Source organism: Myotis myotis, unplaced genomic scaffold, assembly GCF_014108235.1.
Source record: "Myotis myotis isolate mMyoMyo1 unplaced genomic scaffold, mMyoMyo1.p scaffold_m19_p_6, whole genome shotgun sequence".
NCBI classification, from domain to species: Eukaryota; Metazoa; Chordata; class Mammalia; order Chiroptera; family Vespertilionidae; genus Myotis; species Myotis myotis.
Genome location: NW_023416368.1, coordinates 68,158,148 through 68,170,951, shown reverse-complemented (window position 1 = coordinate 68,170,951; position 12,804 = coordinate 68,158,148). Strand labels below are relative to the sequence as shown.

Genomic DNA, 12,804 nt, shown 5'->3' with positions numbered 1-12,804 from the left:
TGGAGAGCTCTTTTGTTTTACTAGGATTCTGTACTAGAAACTATGGGGGAAAAAGAAGTTCAATGGCCTGTACTTTCAAGTAGCTTATAATGTTGTCTATGAAATTCATAATTGAGAAACATCTTTGAGGGTTTTTTTGTTTTGTTTTTTCTTTATGATTTTATTTAATTTTGTGGTATTTCTTTTCAAGGAGTTGTGTCCAGAGAATTTCATTCATTTTAAGAATAAAATAGTCATTAAGAAGATGGATGCTAGGAAATATGAAGAGAGCTTAAAGGCAGAATTAACAAATTGGATTAAAAATGGCAATGTAGAGGAGGTAATTTCCACACATTTTTGGTGAAGTACCCTCTCCTCTTTGTTTTCTTGAGTTATTTTGTTCAGTCATTACTATTTTCTGGGTTTTTCATCTTTAATTTTCATTTTAGGATTATAAACTGAACAGAAAGTCTAGTGATTCTGTGGTAAAATAAAAAGAAAGGCAGGAAATTGGTCTTTGTCTCCTATAATATCTGATAAAAGCTATTAGTTCCTTATAGATGTTTTAACACTTAAGAACAGATGTGTCACTATCTACCGAGTCAGTGTTCTTGGGGCTGTGGCAACATAGCTATTGGAATCTTTGTTAACAGTAGCTGAGAAGACTATTTTACTCTTTTATCGTCTTGGATATTTTTAATGCTTTGAAATTTTAATTTGTATAAACTATTTGTGTATTGAAACCTTCACCTGGAGTCAGAGAAGTTATGCATATTTATTTTAAGTAATCACTGGTCTTTATATTTTTGAAGTTTGTTTTATTGCCACATATTGAAGTTTCTGATTTTTGGGGAGTGATGTATATATATTAGACTTTTCTCATGTGACTTTTTTCTATTATATTTTAACTTAGATGATCTCTCCCCATTCAGAAACATAATATAATTTAATTACTTTTAAAAAATTCTCACCTGAGTATATGTTAATTTTATAGATTTTAAAGAGAGGGGAAGGAAGAAAGAGAGAGAGAAGCATCAATGTGAGAGAAACATTGATTGGTTGCCTCCCGTATGCACCCGCACCTGCAACGTAGGTATGTGCCCTGACCGGGAATCAAACCACAACCTTACTGTATAGGGGGTGATACTTCAACCAACTGAACCAGGGCTAATCCTATCTAATAAAGAGGTAATATGCAAATTGACCATCACTCCAACATACAAGATGGCCACCCACATGAGGTCAAAGATGGCCGCTCCATGTGGTCACAAGATGGCCACCACAAGATGGCCAGCAGGGGAGGGCAGTTGTGGGCGATCAGGCTAGCAGGGGAGGACAGTTGCGGGGGGACCAGGCCTGCAGGGGAGGGCAGTTGGAGGAGACCAGGCCAGCAGAGGAGGGCAGTTAGGGGCAATAGGGCTGGCAGGGTAGCAGTTAGGCGTTGATCAGGCTGGCAGAGGAGTGGTTGGGGTTGATCAGGCTGGCAGGCAGAAGCGGTTAGGGGCAATCAGGGAGGCAGGCAAGCGAGCGGTTGGGAGCCAGCAGCCCTGGATTGTGGTATTGGGCATAAACAGGCAGTCGGACATCCCTCAATGGGTCCCAGATTGGAGAGGATGCAGGCTGAGCTGAGGGACACACACACACACACACACACACACACACATGAATTTCATGCACCAGGCCTCTAGTTTACTTATATTTTTTCCTGCATATTTTGTCATTACAAATCTTTAAAATGTATTTGGAAATAATTTTTCTACATGACCTGGAGAAAAACAAGTTCACTCTGCCTCCTGCCATAGTGAAATCAGTATTACTTACAAAACTGATTTCTTTTGCTAAAAAATTGCATTTTATATTGCACATATGTCTGTGTACATACATTACCAATTATCTTTTTGTTCTCTAGTTGTTGATTTGTAAACTTCTTTGAGGGTTCTTTGCAAAGGTTTATGATATAATTAATATGTATTATTTTTATCATATATTACTTTAAAGATCATAGCAACATAGATTAAACAACAATGAAAATATTTTAGTCAAAAGTAAAAATTTCTTTCTTTATTCTTCAGAACTTAAAACAAATTAATTCTTTTTTTTATTACTGCAGGCCAAACAGGTCCTGAGGAATCTTAGTCCAAAACCAGTTTCTAGTTCAGAAAACATGATTCAAATGTTTCCACTTCTTGTTGAAAAGCTTAGGAAAATGGAGAAGTTACCAGCACTAATTTTTTTGTAAGTCATTTATTTTAATTTTATTTTTAAATTAAATTTATTGGGCATTAGTCATTTAAATTGCTTTTATTTTTAATTTGTATTATACTCATTACTTTAAATTGAGGAAAGTTTTACTAACTTTACTATTGTAATATAGTATTCATTACTATTTTTGGTGTCCATTTGTTCTAAGAGTGAATTTAAAAATACATCTTTCTAGTCTAATTTTTTAAAATTGATTTCAGAGAGGAAGAGGAGAGAGAGAGAGAGAGAGAGAGAGAGAGAGAGAGAGAGAGAGAGGGAGAGAGAGAGAATATATCTATGGAGAGAGAGAGAGAGAGAGAGAGAGAGAGAGAGAGAGAGAGAGAGAGAGAGAATGAATTCATTGTCTTCTGTCCCTTCCCTACTAGACAGGGAAAATATCCATGGGCTCTCATTGCTGTTGCCTCAGGAGGGAACAGAGGGGAACTTCTTATGTATTATAAGGTAATTACTAAGGAGTCTGCTGATCCAGAACACCTTGTGTGCCTATTCAGGATAAAACTGATAAAGATGGATATTAAAAACTCAATAGATATATGTCAGGATGGTAGCAGTAGGTGGAAATATGACTGCATTGTATTTACAGTACTATTTTCAAGGCAAGCTTTCTTTTCATTTGCTTCCAGATTCAAGTTAGGAGCTGTAGAGAAGTGTGCTAGAAGTGTCTGCACTTTTTTGGAGGAGAAGCAAGAGAGAGAAAGGCCTCCCAACGCTGATAAAGAAGCCTATGACATGGCTAACAAACTTCGAAAAATTAAAAAATCTATCGAAAAACAAAAGATACTGTAAGTATTTAACTAAGCAAAGTGGTGGTTTAAAGGTGGAAATACTTCACAATTCCCATTAGGAAACATACATTGAATGTGTTACAAATAAGTTGTAGTTATTGGGGCATGTTTGCAAATTAGGTAAATTTGGGTAAGAGAATAGGGTAAAGATAAGTGGCAGTAATGATATATTTCTAAGGTGCGTAGATCAGTCTTATTTAGGGCTTGGGAAAAGCAGGACCACAGCCTAGAATTGTTGGACCGTATAACTGGCATAATCATTTCTCAAAATAAGCATACCTCACTCTTAGCCAGCCTTAAGCAGTCTTAAACAAAGTCTACCCACATTGCTGTGGACCACATCATAGAAGTGTCACTGATATACCATCACAATCACATAAGTGACATAGACTGAGCTTGAGAATGGATTAAAATGCCAGTTTTATGCTTGGTGGAATTTTGCTCCTTTGACTCCTCTTTTTCGTTCTTGGTGTCTGATTCTGACAACTCTAGTCCAAAATATTTATTCTCTTCATTATCCTCTCTATCTCTAGTCACTGCCTGGTTTAGATGCCCATCATGTCTTCCTTGTAGAGGTCTGTTTTTGGGCCCCAGAGACTTAAGGTTTACCACTCTCCAATCTAGCTAACAAATGATCTTGCTAATATCAACTTGATTAAATTATCTCACACTCAGTAGTCTTCCTTCTTCCTTTCTAAAGACCTGAAAAGTCCAGACAGAGACAGCATAGGAGGTATAAGCCTTTTCAGAAACTGATATTCTGATTAGACAACTTTTCTTCACGTCATTAGAAGCCATCATTTCAAGTTAAAGAGTGACCAGTAATTCAAACTCTAAAAATCTCAAGAATGTTTTAGTACCTTGTTTAGCCACATCATTATAGTGAGGGTGAGTGGGGGCCTTGCTCTGGACCCTGTGCTTTGGAGAGTACCCCTGTGGCCCTCCTCCATCTGCATCCATTCCCATCAAGTTGTGAGTCTGTGGAGCTTAGGAGGCCTGCCACCTGGAGCTTACTCTTACCCTTTTAAATTCCAAGATGTTATGGAGCTATATTTGTCAAGGTAGGAGGATGGAATGTATTATTTGATAGTGTATATCCTTGATTTAAAACTTATAAATAGACAACAGTATGTGGGCTTTCATTATTCCTCTGTTCCACCTTCCACAAACATTAGGGGCAGGCCTTTCCATAGTCTTGGCATTCTCCCTTGAGTTAAGGGTAATGTTAGCTGGAAGTGAGAACACTTGATGATAGCACACAAGTGAGCTCATCTTCTTGTATTTGGAGTTGACTTATATACACAGTTAACAGACAAATGGAAACATTTAAGAAAGGATAAGTGATCTGGGTATCTCTCAAAGGCTATTACCCTGGAGTAAAGGATAACAGGTCATTGGTCAGATTTCTCAGTGGCACCTTCTGACATGGGTATATCTGTGTAAGGGATTTATTTAACTACGTGCTCATGAGGGACTGTAAGACAGTGAGAGAAGCAAAAGATGGAAAATGAAGAGGATAAGTAAGGATTCGGGTTTTGCTAGAATATTGCCTAAGCCTGGTCCAACAGAGAGACCTGGGGGCAGGACAGAATTGCCCCAATTTTCGTCAAGGTGGCTGACTTTTGTACCTCCTCTCAGTCAGTTACTAGCTGTGGGCCACTTCCCCATTTCCAAGAGAAGGTGTAACTTCCCAGGAATTTCCAGGAGACTGTTGTCAATTGAGGGCAATTCTCCAGGGAATGGAAAAGCCAAGAGCCCTTAACAACCAAACTCAGAGCAGCTGTAGCAGCCACCACAAGGAGAGGAGGAGAATGGCCTGCAGTTGGCAAGGAGGACATCTGCTTTGCTCACAAGCCTAGTGTTATGAAGGCTAGGAAAGAGAAAATGATCATCACTTTAGCAGATGAATCACTTTAGCAAGGGGAGGCGAGGTCATGTGGTGGAAGTGGATTTGGCAAGACTCCTTTTAACAAGGAAACAGAGAAAATATGGGTACATAATAAAATTTTTTGATAGGGAAAACAAATTTCAGAGGCCAGTGAGGAAGTTCACTAGAGGAAGAAGACTGAGTCAGGATAGTGCAGATGTACACATGTGTGAATATCTGGGTTACAAGGAAGATTTGGGAAGTCTTGGGCTTCCTATAGTAGTCACATTTGACTACTAATTACTGACAATTTATTTTTATGAACAGAGATGAAAAAAGCCAGAAGAAGCCCAGGAAAATGGATAAAAGCCTAATACATGAAGCTGAACATAACAGTCTACTCAAGATTCTAGAGAAGAACCTGGAAATCCCTCCGGAGTTCACCTATGCTGACAGAAAGACAGTGGACAGCGAGGTGAGCACTCCCAATGAAACAGTGCTTCAGGGAATGATTTCACATCAGCTCTTAGTTCTCAGTGATAGCGTGGAAAGTAAAAACGAAGAGAAATCCCTATCAGGTTAGACATCTCTGTCTATGACCTCTTGGCCACCCATGATTCTTAAGGGCTCTGCCGAAAAAAGGTCTAAGAAGGATTTATAGATTATTTCTTGCTTGTTAATCATTAACCCATGAGAGTGCCTGCCTTTTCATTATTTGTTTCTGTGATACTGTTTTTTGCAGCTTGAATTCTGGACTTGAGTCTCACATGCCTCATTGAATATTTGGGCACCTGTGGTCCAGTATACTTTATGCAATGTACACAGAATCTCTCAAAATCAGAGGCTTTCTATATTATAGTCAAAACATTCCACCAAGAAAAGCATTAGAATATCTACAAGTAGTATGCCATTTCTTTTTTAAAATGTTTTTCTAAATAAAATAATTGATGCCTATGGTAGACAAGTTTGAAAATACAAATTAGTAGCAATGCCATCAATCAGAAGTAATCATTATCCTTCTAGACGAACCTTTTGTATATTTTATTTGTGCCCCCCCCCACCACACACACGCACATGAATACATACACAAAGTGTGGATATATACACAATATATATATATATATATATATATATATATATATATATATATATATATAAATCTCCATTCCACTGTATACATTCTTCTGTAAACTACATGGCTTCTCCCTTTTCAAGAACCAAGTATTTTACATCATCATTTTCGATAGATCCTTGATATTCTACTGTATGGATGGCTGACTATAGCTAAAGTGCCTTAGGGATTCTTTTTCTTTTTTTCCTCATAAGCAGTGTTTATCTTTGTACATATTACTCTGTGCACAAGTGGATTTCCTCCTTAGGGCATAAATATTTTTAAGATCATTTGTGACCAATTTACTAGGACAAGTAAACATTCCCAGACCATATAGGGTAAGGAACCTGCTCTTTTTGGATCTCTCTCTCTCTCTCTCTCTTTCTCTCTCTCTCTCTCTCTCTCTCTCTCTCTCTCTCTCTCTCTCTCTCTCTCTCTCTCCCCCCCCCCCCTTCCCTGGGAACGGGAACTCCTACAGCTCCACTAGAGAGCTGACCTCCCTCAGGCAGGACACATCCTCTGGGTCTTTTATCTACTGCTTTGTCAGTACTTCCCACCTCTGAAGTGGTAGGGAAGTGGGGTGGTGGTGAAACAGTGCAAGATTTTCTGCTCAAAGATTTGGAAGTGTTTCCTATAGTTAATGTGGCTGCTGTAAAATGTTCTTTGTACTCATGTTCAGTCAATTTCAAACAGTTGCCTCATGTAGCCAAATTATGGCATATTGTGCCTGCTATTTTCACTTAAACACTTTTTATTGATTTAAAATTCAAAGTAGAGAAAAATTATCAAAATCCTAAAAACTCTTGCTTCTTTCAGCTTTTGCAGATGGTGTTTGATCGAGTAAAATTCTTAAGGAAAGGTGCAGAACTGAAGGCTTTGGCAGAAAGGGGTATCGGATATCATCACAGATGTTTGTTTGCCAAAGAAAAACAGTTAGTTGAAATTCTTTTTAGGAAAGGATTTATTAGGGTAAGTAAATATTTTCATTCTAACATTTGAAGCTGTGCCTACATAAAACTGAATAATCATATTTCCCATCTCATTTAATTGAGAGAGAGGGTTTGAAATGTATCATTCAGTTTATTATCTCTTGTAAAATTAAAACAGTCCCTAAAAAGACACTTCCAAATATTACCTATGCTGATCTTAGAACAACGCTTTGCTTTTTCTTTCATAGTATCTAGGGAATTTTGTCAGCTGTTCATATAATTTTAGCTATAGACATTCTCTCATGGGCTTGGACAACATTTTTGATGGCATTTTAATCAGATCTTTTCTCAAAATAGCTAAAAGAAGAGCAAGAATGTATCGCTTCCTCATGGCCCACGGCATATCTTGGCAGAGTTCTTAGATGTGTCACTCCTAAATGCTCTCTTATCACTGACAGTGGACAAGAGGAGGATTTCCTGAAATAGCTCGTAACCAAACCATTGTTATGTTTTATTTATGTCCCATGAAACGCATGGGGATAGTCTGGATAAATTCACAAAGAGGGTTTATAAAATTACCTAGTAATTTAAGTCTTTAATACTATTTTGAAATAGACCCTTTCAAGTTATCCATATTAAATTTTTTGTAGGATGTGCATTGTGTGTGTGTGTGTGTGTGTGTGTGTGTGTGTGTGTGTGTGTGTTGAGAAAGAGGGGTATTAGAGAAAGAAATATTGAGTTTGAGATTGATTTTCCTACTCTGGGTATCTTTTAATTTTAATAAATAAATGTGAGGAAAATCTGACACCATAATTAAAGAGTATATCTGTAGTCTGGAAAACAAGCTCAAAATAGATCATTAACAACTTTGCTTAGCTTTTCTCTTAAATAATAACAAGTTATTTATTTTAAAAGTCAATAATGGGACACACTCTTCTGCATCATTATGAACTGAGGGGGAGAGGCACACCTATTTGAATCAGCATATCCTGTGTCTAAAATAGTACCTGTTAAATAGTAGTTGATAGATCATGATAGAAAAGTGACATGGCAATAGTGATGGCTTTGCTACAAAGAACACATTTTTAAAAGGCATTTATTCTAGTATATTCTAAATGTAATGTTCCTACCTTTTTCATTTTCATTATTATTAAATACTTCATTGCATTTTGACAGATGTATAAATCTCTGTTACAGAATAGAGAAAATTACCTCATACACAGAACAATTAACATTAACCATGGCACATATATGATAATCAATATAAAGAGAAAGAGAGGGCAATTAGAAATATCCAGCAAAATATGAAAAAAATAAGCCAAAGTGGATCATATAGTAAACTTTAAGGTTTTCCCTACTCCTTTTCTGGTCAGTTGTCTTGGCAATTCAGGGAAGAAATGGAACTTTATTTTGCTCTTATTATTTAGACTAGAGGACCAGTGAACCATGGGGGGAGTAGGATGGAGTGGGGGAGAGAGACCCTCACCCCAGCCTGCACCCTCTCCAATCTGGGACCCCTTGGGGGATGTCCAACTGCTGGTTTAGGCCCCGGCGGGTTCGGGCCTAAACCAGCAGTCGGACATCCCTCTCACAATCCGGGATCGCTGGCTCCTAACGGCTCACCTGCCTGCCTGCCTGATTGCCCCAAACCACCTCTGCCTGCCTGCCTGATCACCGCCTAACTGCCCTCCCCTGCCGGCCTAATTGCCCCCAACTGCCCTCCCCTGCTGGCCTGATTCCCCCCAACAGCTTTCCCTCACGCCAACCTGATCTCACCCTAAATGCTTGCTCCCCTGTGCCGGCCTGATCTCACCCCTAACTACTCTCCCCTGTGCCGGCCTGATCTCACCCCTAACTACTGTGCCGGCCTGATCTCACCCCTAACTACTCTCCCCTGTGCCGGCCTGATCTCACCCCTAACTACTCTCCCCTGTGCCGGCCTGATCTCACCCCTAACTACTCTCCCCTGTGCCGGCCTGATCTCACCCCTAACTACTCTCCCCTGTGCCGGCCTGATCTCACCCCTAACTTCTTACTTCCCCTCACCAGCCTGCTTCCCCTGCCCCTAACTGCTTGCTCCCCTGCCGGCCTGATTCCCCCTAACCACCTCTGCCTTGGCCCCTGCCATTGTGGCTTTGTCCAGAAGGAAGTTGGACGTCCAGAAGATGTCCAGTCGATCTGGTCTAATTATCTTATTACCCTTTTATTAGTACAGATATGTTAACACATAGAAATAACCTTCACAAATAAATTGTAGTGATGAAGTAAGCAATTGCCCAGGGTTGTAAAAATATTATTACATTCTCACAGGGAAATTCCCTTTCTATTCTAATCATTTGTTAAAAAATATTTACTGAACACTTCTCATGCACCAGGTCCTCAGTGTGGGGAAACAATGCTGAATGGGGCTTGGGGTCTGGCACAGGCAAAGTAAACACATAATATTACTCGAAGTAATGATTAATGCTATGAAGAGAAATACTGTAGGGCAGGGAGAGAAATAATGATGACAGGGGTGGTTATTTTGAATATGGTAGGCCATACATTTCTTTTTGCTATTTGAGCAGAGAACGGAATAACCAGATAAAAGACTATTTGGAAAAGAATATTATGTGCCCAGCAAAGAGTGACTGGTATGATGGCCCTGAGCTGGGAATGTGCTTGATGTGTTTGTGGAAGAGCAAGAGTACCACTATGGTTTAATTGAAGTTCAAAATTCAGTAACTATATGGCATTTCATAGAAATCTTATTTTATAAGGTAATTGCTTTATTCTCTTTCTAGGTAGTGACAGCTACCGGGACACTTGCTTTAGGAATCAATATGCCTTGTAAATCTGTGGTTTTTGCTCAAAACTCAATCTATCTGGATGCTTTAAATTACAGACAGGTATTGTGATCTGCATTAATTCTCTCTTACATTAATAAAATATGGCCACAAAATAAAGAAAATATGAGCCTTTAGTTTACCAACATGCTGCAACTTATGGGCTAGCACACCTTGATGTTTAGTCATGCTTGCCTGTCATTTTTAGCTGTGGTGTAATGTAAAGCTCATGAGTTGGAGGCTATGTGACCATCACTATCCAGACATGTGACCTCAGGTGAGATAATCAAACTGCCAGATCCTTCTTATCTCCAGAATAGGAATAATAATTACTGTTCCATAGATTTGCAAGAATTTAAATGAAGTGATTTATAGGGAAGATACACACTGAAAGTGTCTGTGAGCATTCCCTTGTTCATTCCCTGTGCACATGACATTGTTCTGTGGATCTTTCTTTAATGCTTTCCTTTTTGCTGCTGATACATGATCTATTGGAAAACCCCTTTCATTAGTCTCAGCTAGTGGCATTGAATTTTTGCTGGGCAGTTTATTTTCCACTACCTTTCATCAGACATTCTTGTCCACCCCCTCCTAATGTAATAACCCCTATTCTTTTTATTTCTCCCCCTGCTTCTAAGCTGTGCATGAACTCTCCTCCCATATCAACTTTGGGAACCTCATATTTAGGACTCCTGAGCCAAGGTGTTATGATATTTCAGATAATGAATTTGGAAGTTAAAATGTCAGGGTTTGAATCTTGGATCGTTTAAAGGATGTCCTGGGTATTTGACTATGGGCAAGTTTCTGATATTCCCATGTCCCGGTTTCTGCATTGTAATATTGGGATAATGATTCAATTTATCTCATATAGTTGTGAGGTTTGTATAAAAAAAGTTTCAAGGACTTAGCACATTCTAAGCACTTAAGACGCAGAACTCATATAACTTCTGTGAAGAGTTTGTTCTTAACTTGCCTTTTACAAGTAGTGTTTCAGAATTTTACCTCACTCATGTATTTCCTCAACTTGTGCATCATTTTAATGGTGGTTTGTAACCAGTACACTTGTCTGCGAGAGAGTGAGAGAGAAAAGGATGAGGGAGGAGGAGATGGGAAGGGAGAGAACTGGTATAAGTTAAGCTGTAAATAAACTTGAGATGAGGGTCTGGTCTTTCTTCTTGGTTTTATTTATTTATTTATTTATTTATTTATTTATTTACTTGCTTGCTTGTTTGTTTCTTCTATAGATTATACAAATACCTAGCACAGTTTTTGGCATGAAATTAAGTGCATAATAATGATAAATGTCTGATTTTCAGCTCTGTCCCAGCCTTGTTAAATTTCCTATGGGCTACATAATTGGATTTTACATGAAGTAATTTAATGGTGGCACAGAGGCACAATTTCCTTGTTCCAACCCAATGTAAAGGCTTGCTTTTAAATGTGATGTTAAAAGTATGTAGGTAAATCTTACACTGTTATTCTCCCTGTTTCCAGATGTCCGGACGTGCTGGAAGACGAGGTCAGGACCTGCTGGGAGATGTATATTTCTTTGATATTCCGTTCCCCAAAATACAAAAACTCATAAAATCCAATGTTCCTGAGCTGAGAGGGCAGTTTCCCTTCAGCATAACCCTGGTGCTGCGACTCATGGTCTTGGCTTCGAGGGGAGATGACCCAGAGGATGCCCAGGCAAAGGTACTGTAGCAATAACATGCAGTTCCATCAGCCTTCAATGCTTTGTACTATCCTGAATAATAAAGAATTGGGAGTGGAGGGTCTCTGAGTTTTGTTTGTCTCCTGTTTCAATCGTAGAATTTGTAGCTGGATGGGCATTTGGCATCACCCGAGATTATGGTTTCCATGTGTGATAGTCATTGTTCTATAGTAGTTAAAGGTGCTGGCTATGGATTTAAAAAGATCTGGATTAAATTCCTGTTTTCACCATTAGGAACAAAAATATTTTTTTATGATTATTTTATAGTAAAAGTCTATTTTTCATAAAAAAGTAGCCCAAATTCATCAAATAATATTTGGATAATGTAGAAAGTTGATAGAAGAAAACTATACCCACACCTAGTTCCTCTGTTCAAAGACAATTACATTATCATTTTGGTCATCTTAAAGTCATTTTTCTAGGCATAGGTGTGCATTTTTTGGGTGTTTTTTTTTGGTATTTGGTTTTTAACACTATTTTATATTTATATTAAATTGAACTTCAGAACAAGGTTACAAATTTTTCTGAAGGTTTTATTTTTCAGATAAATATTTTCTGTCTAATCCCAGAATGAGAGATTTAAAATTCATAATGAAATAATCTTATTTTCATCTTTGTGAATGTGCATTGTGAAAGGGACCTGTTGGGTTTGAGTTCCTCTGCCAAGGGCTGTACCTTTTTAGATGTTGGGTCTTAGAAGACGGAGAAGACATGAGAAGTTATAGGCGTATAAGAGCGTCTTTATTGCAGCCCAAGTAGCCATTGCTGCTAAGGAGCCATTTAACAAAGCACTTTTTGCCCTAGCTGGTTTGGTTCAGTGGATAGAGCATCAGCTTGTGGACTGAAGGGTCCTGGGTTCAATTCTGATCAAGGGCACATTCTTGGGTTGTGGGCTCGATCCCTAGTAGGGGCATGTAGGAGGCAGCCGATCAATGATTTTCTCATCATTGATGTTTCTATCTCTCTCTCCCTCTCCCTTCATCTCTGAAATCAATAAAAATATATTTAAAATTTTTTTAAAAAGCAGTTCTTGCTAACACAATAGCAAACACAAAGCAATCCTTGCTAATACAGTAGCAAGCATAGGAACCATCCTAGCAAAACAACCTCACCTCGGCTAGTCAGTAATACATCTTTCTTTACAATGAAGCCCCCAACGTAAGAGCTATATAAAAGCCAACCACAGGCTGGTCAGTGGCAACTTATATACAAGCTCAAATAAGCTCGAACAAAAAAAGCTTTATGCCTAATGGTGACCTCAGTATTTGGGCTATAGAAAGTCATCTCTGTGCAGTGTCTAGCTTGCTGCATCCCTGCTTTTGTAGCTGCGTA

At 38.6% G+C, this 12,804-nt stretch overlaps 1 protein-coding gene across 4 annotated transcripts in view; it reads left to right on the top strand.

Moving 5' to 3' along the window:
* Window positions 1–12,804, top strand: part of LOC118658976 (probable ATP-dependent RNA helicase DDX60) — a 102,166-nt gene that overhangs the window by 64,138 nt on the left and 25,224 nt on the right. For 3 of the 4 annotated variants that reach the window (XM_036314865.1, XM_036314866.1, XM_036314863.1), the window contains exons 24-30: window positions 191–319; window positions 2,090–2,214; window positions 2,865–3,023; window positions 5,221–5,368; window positions 6,821–6,973; window positions 9,717–9,821; window positions 11,253–11,453. In XM_036314865.1, coding sequence (XP_036170758.1) covers window positions 191–319; window positions 2,090–2,214; window positions 2,865–3,023; window positions 5,221–5,368; window positions 6,821–6,973; window positions 9,717–9,821; window positions 11,253–11,453 — 1,020 coding nt within the window. Of the gene's footprint in view, window positions 1–190; window positions 320–2,089; window positions 2,215–2,864; window positions 3,024–5,220; window positions 5,369–6,820; window positions 6,974–7,290; window positions 7,423–9,716; window positions 9,822–11,252; window positions 11,454–12,804 lie in introns of those variants that run through there. The other variant, XM_036314867.1, reaches the window with a different exon arrangement.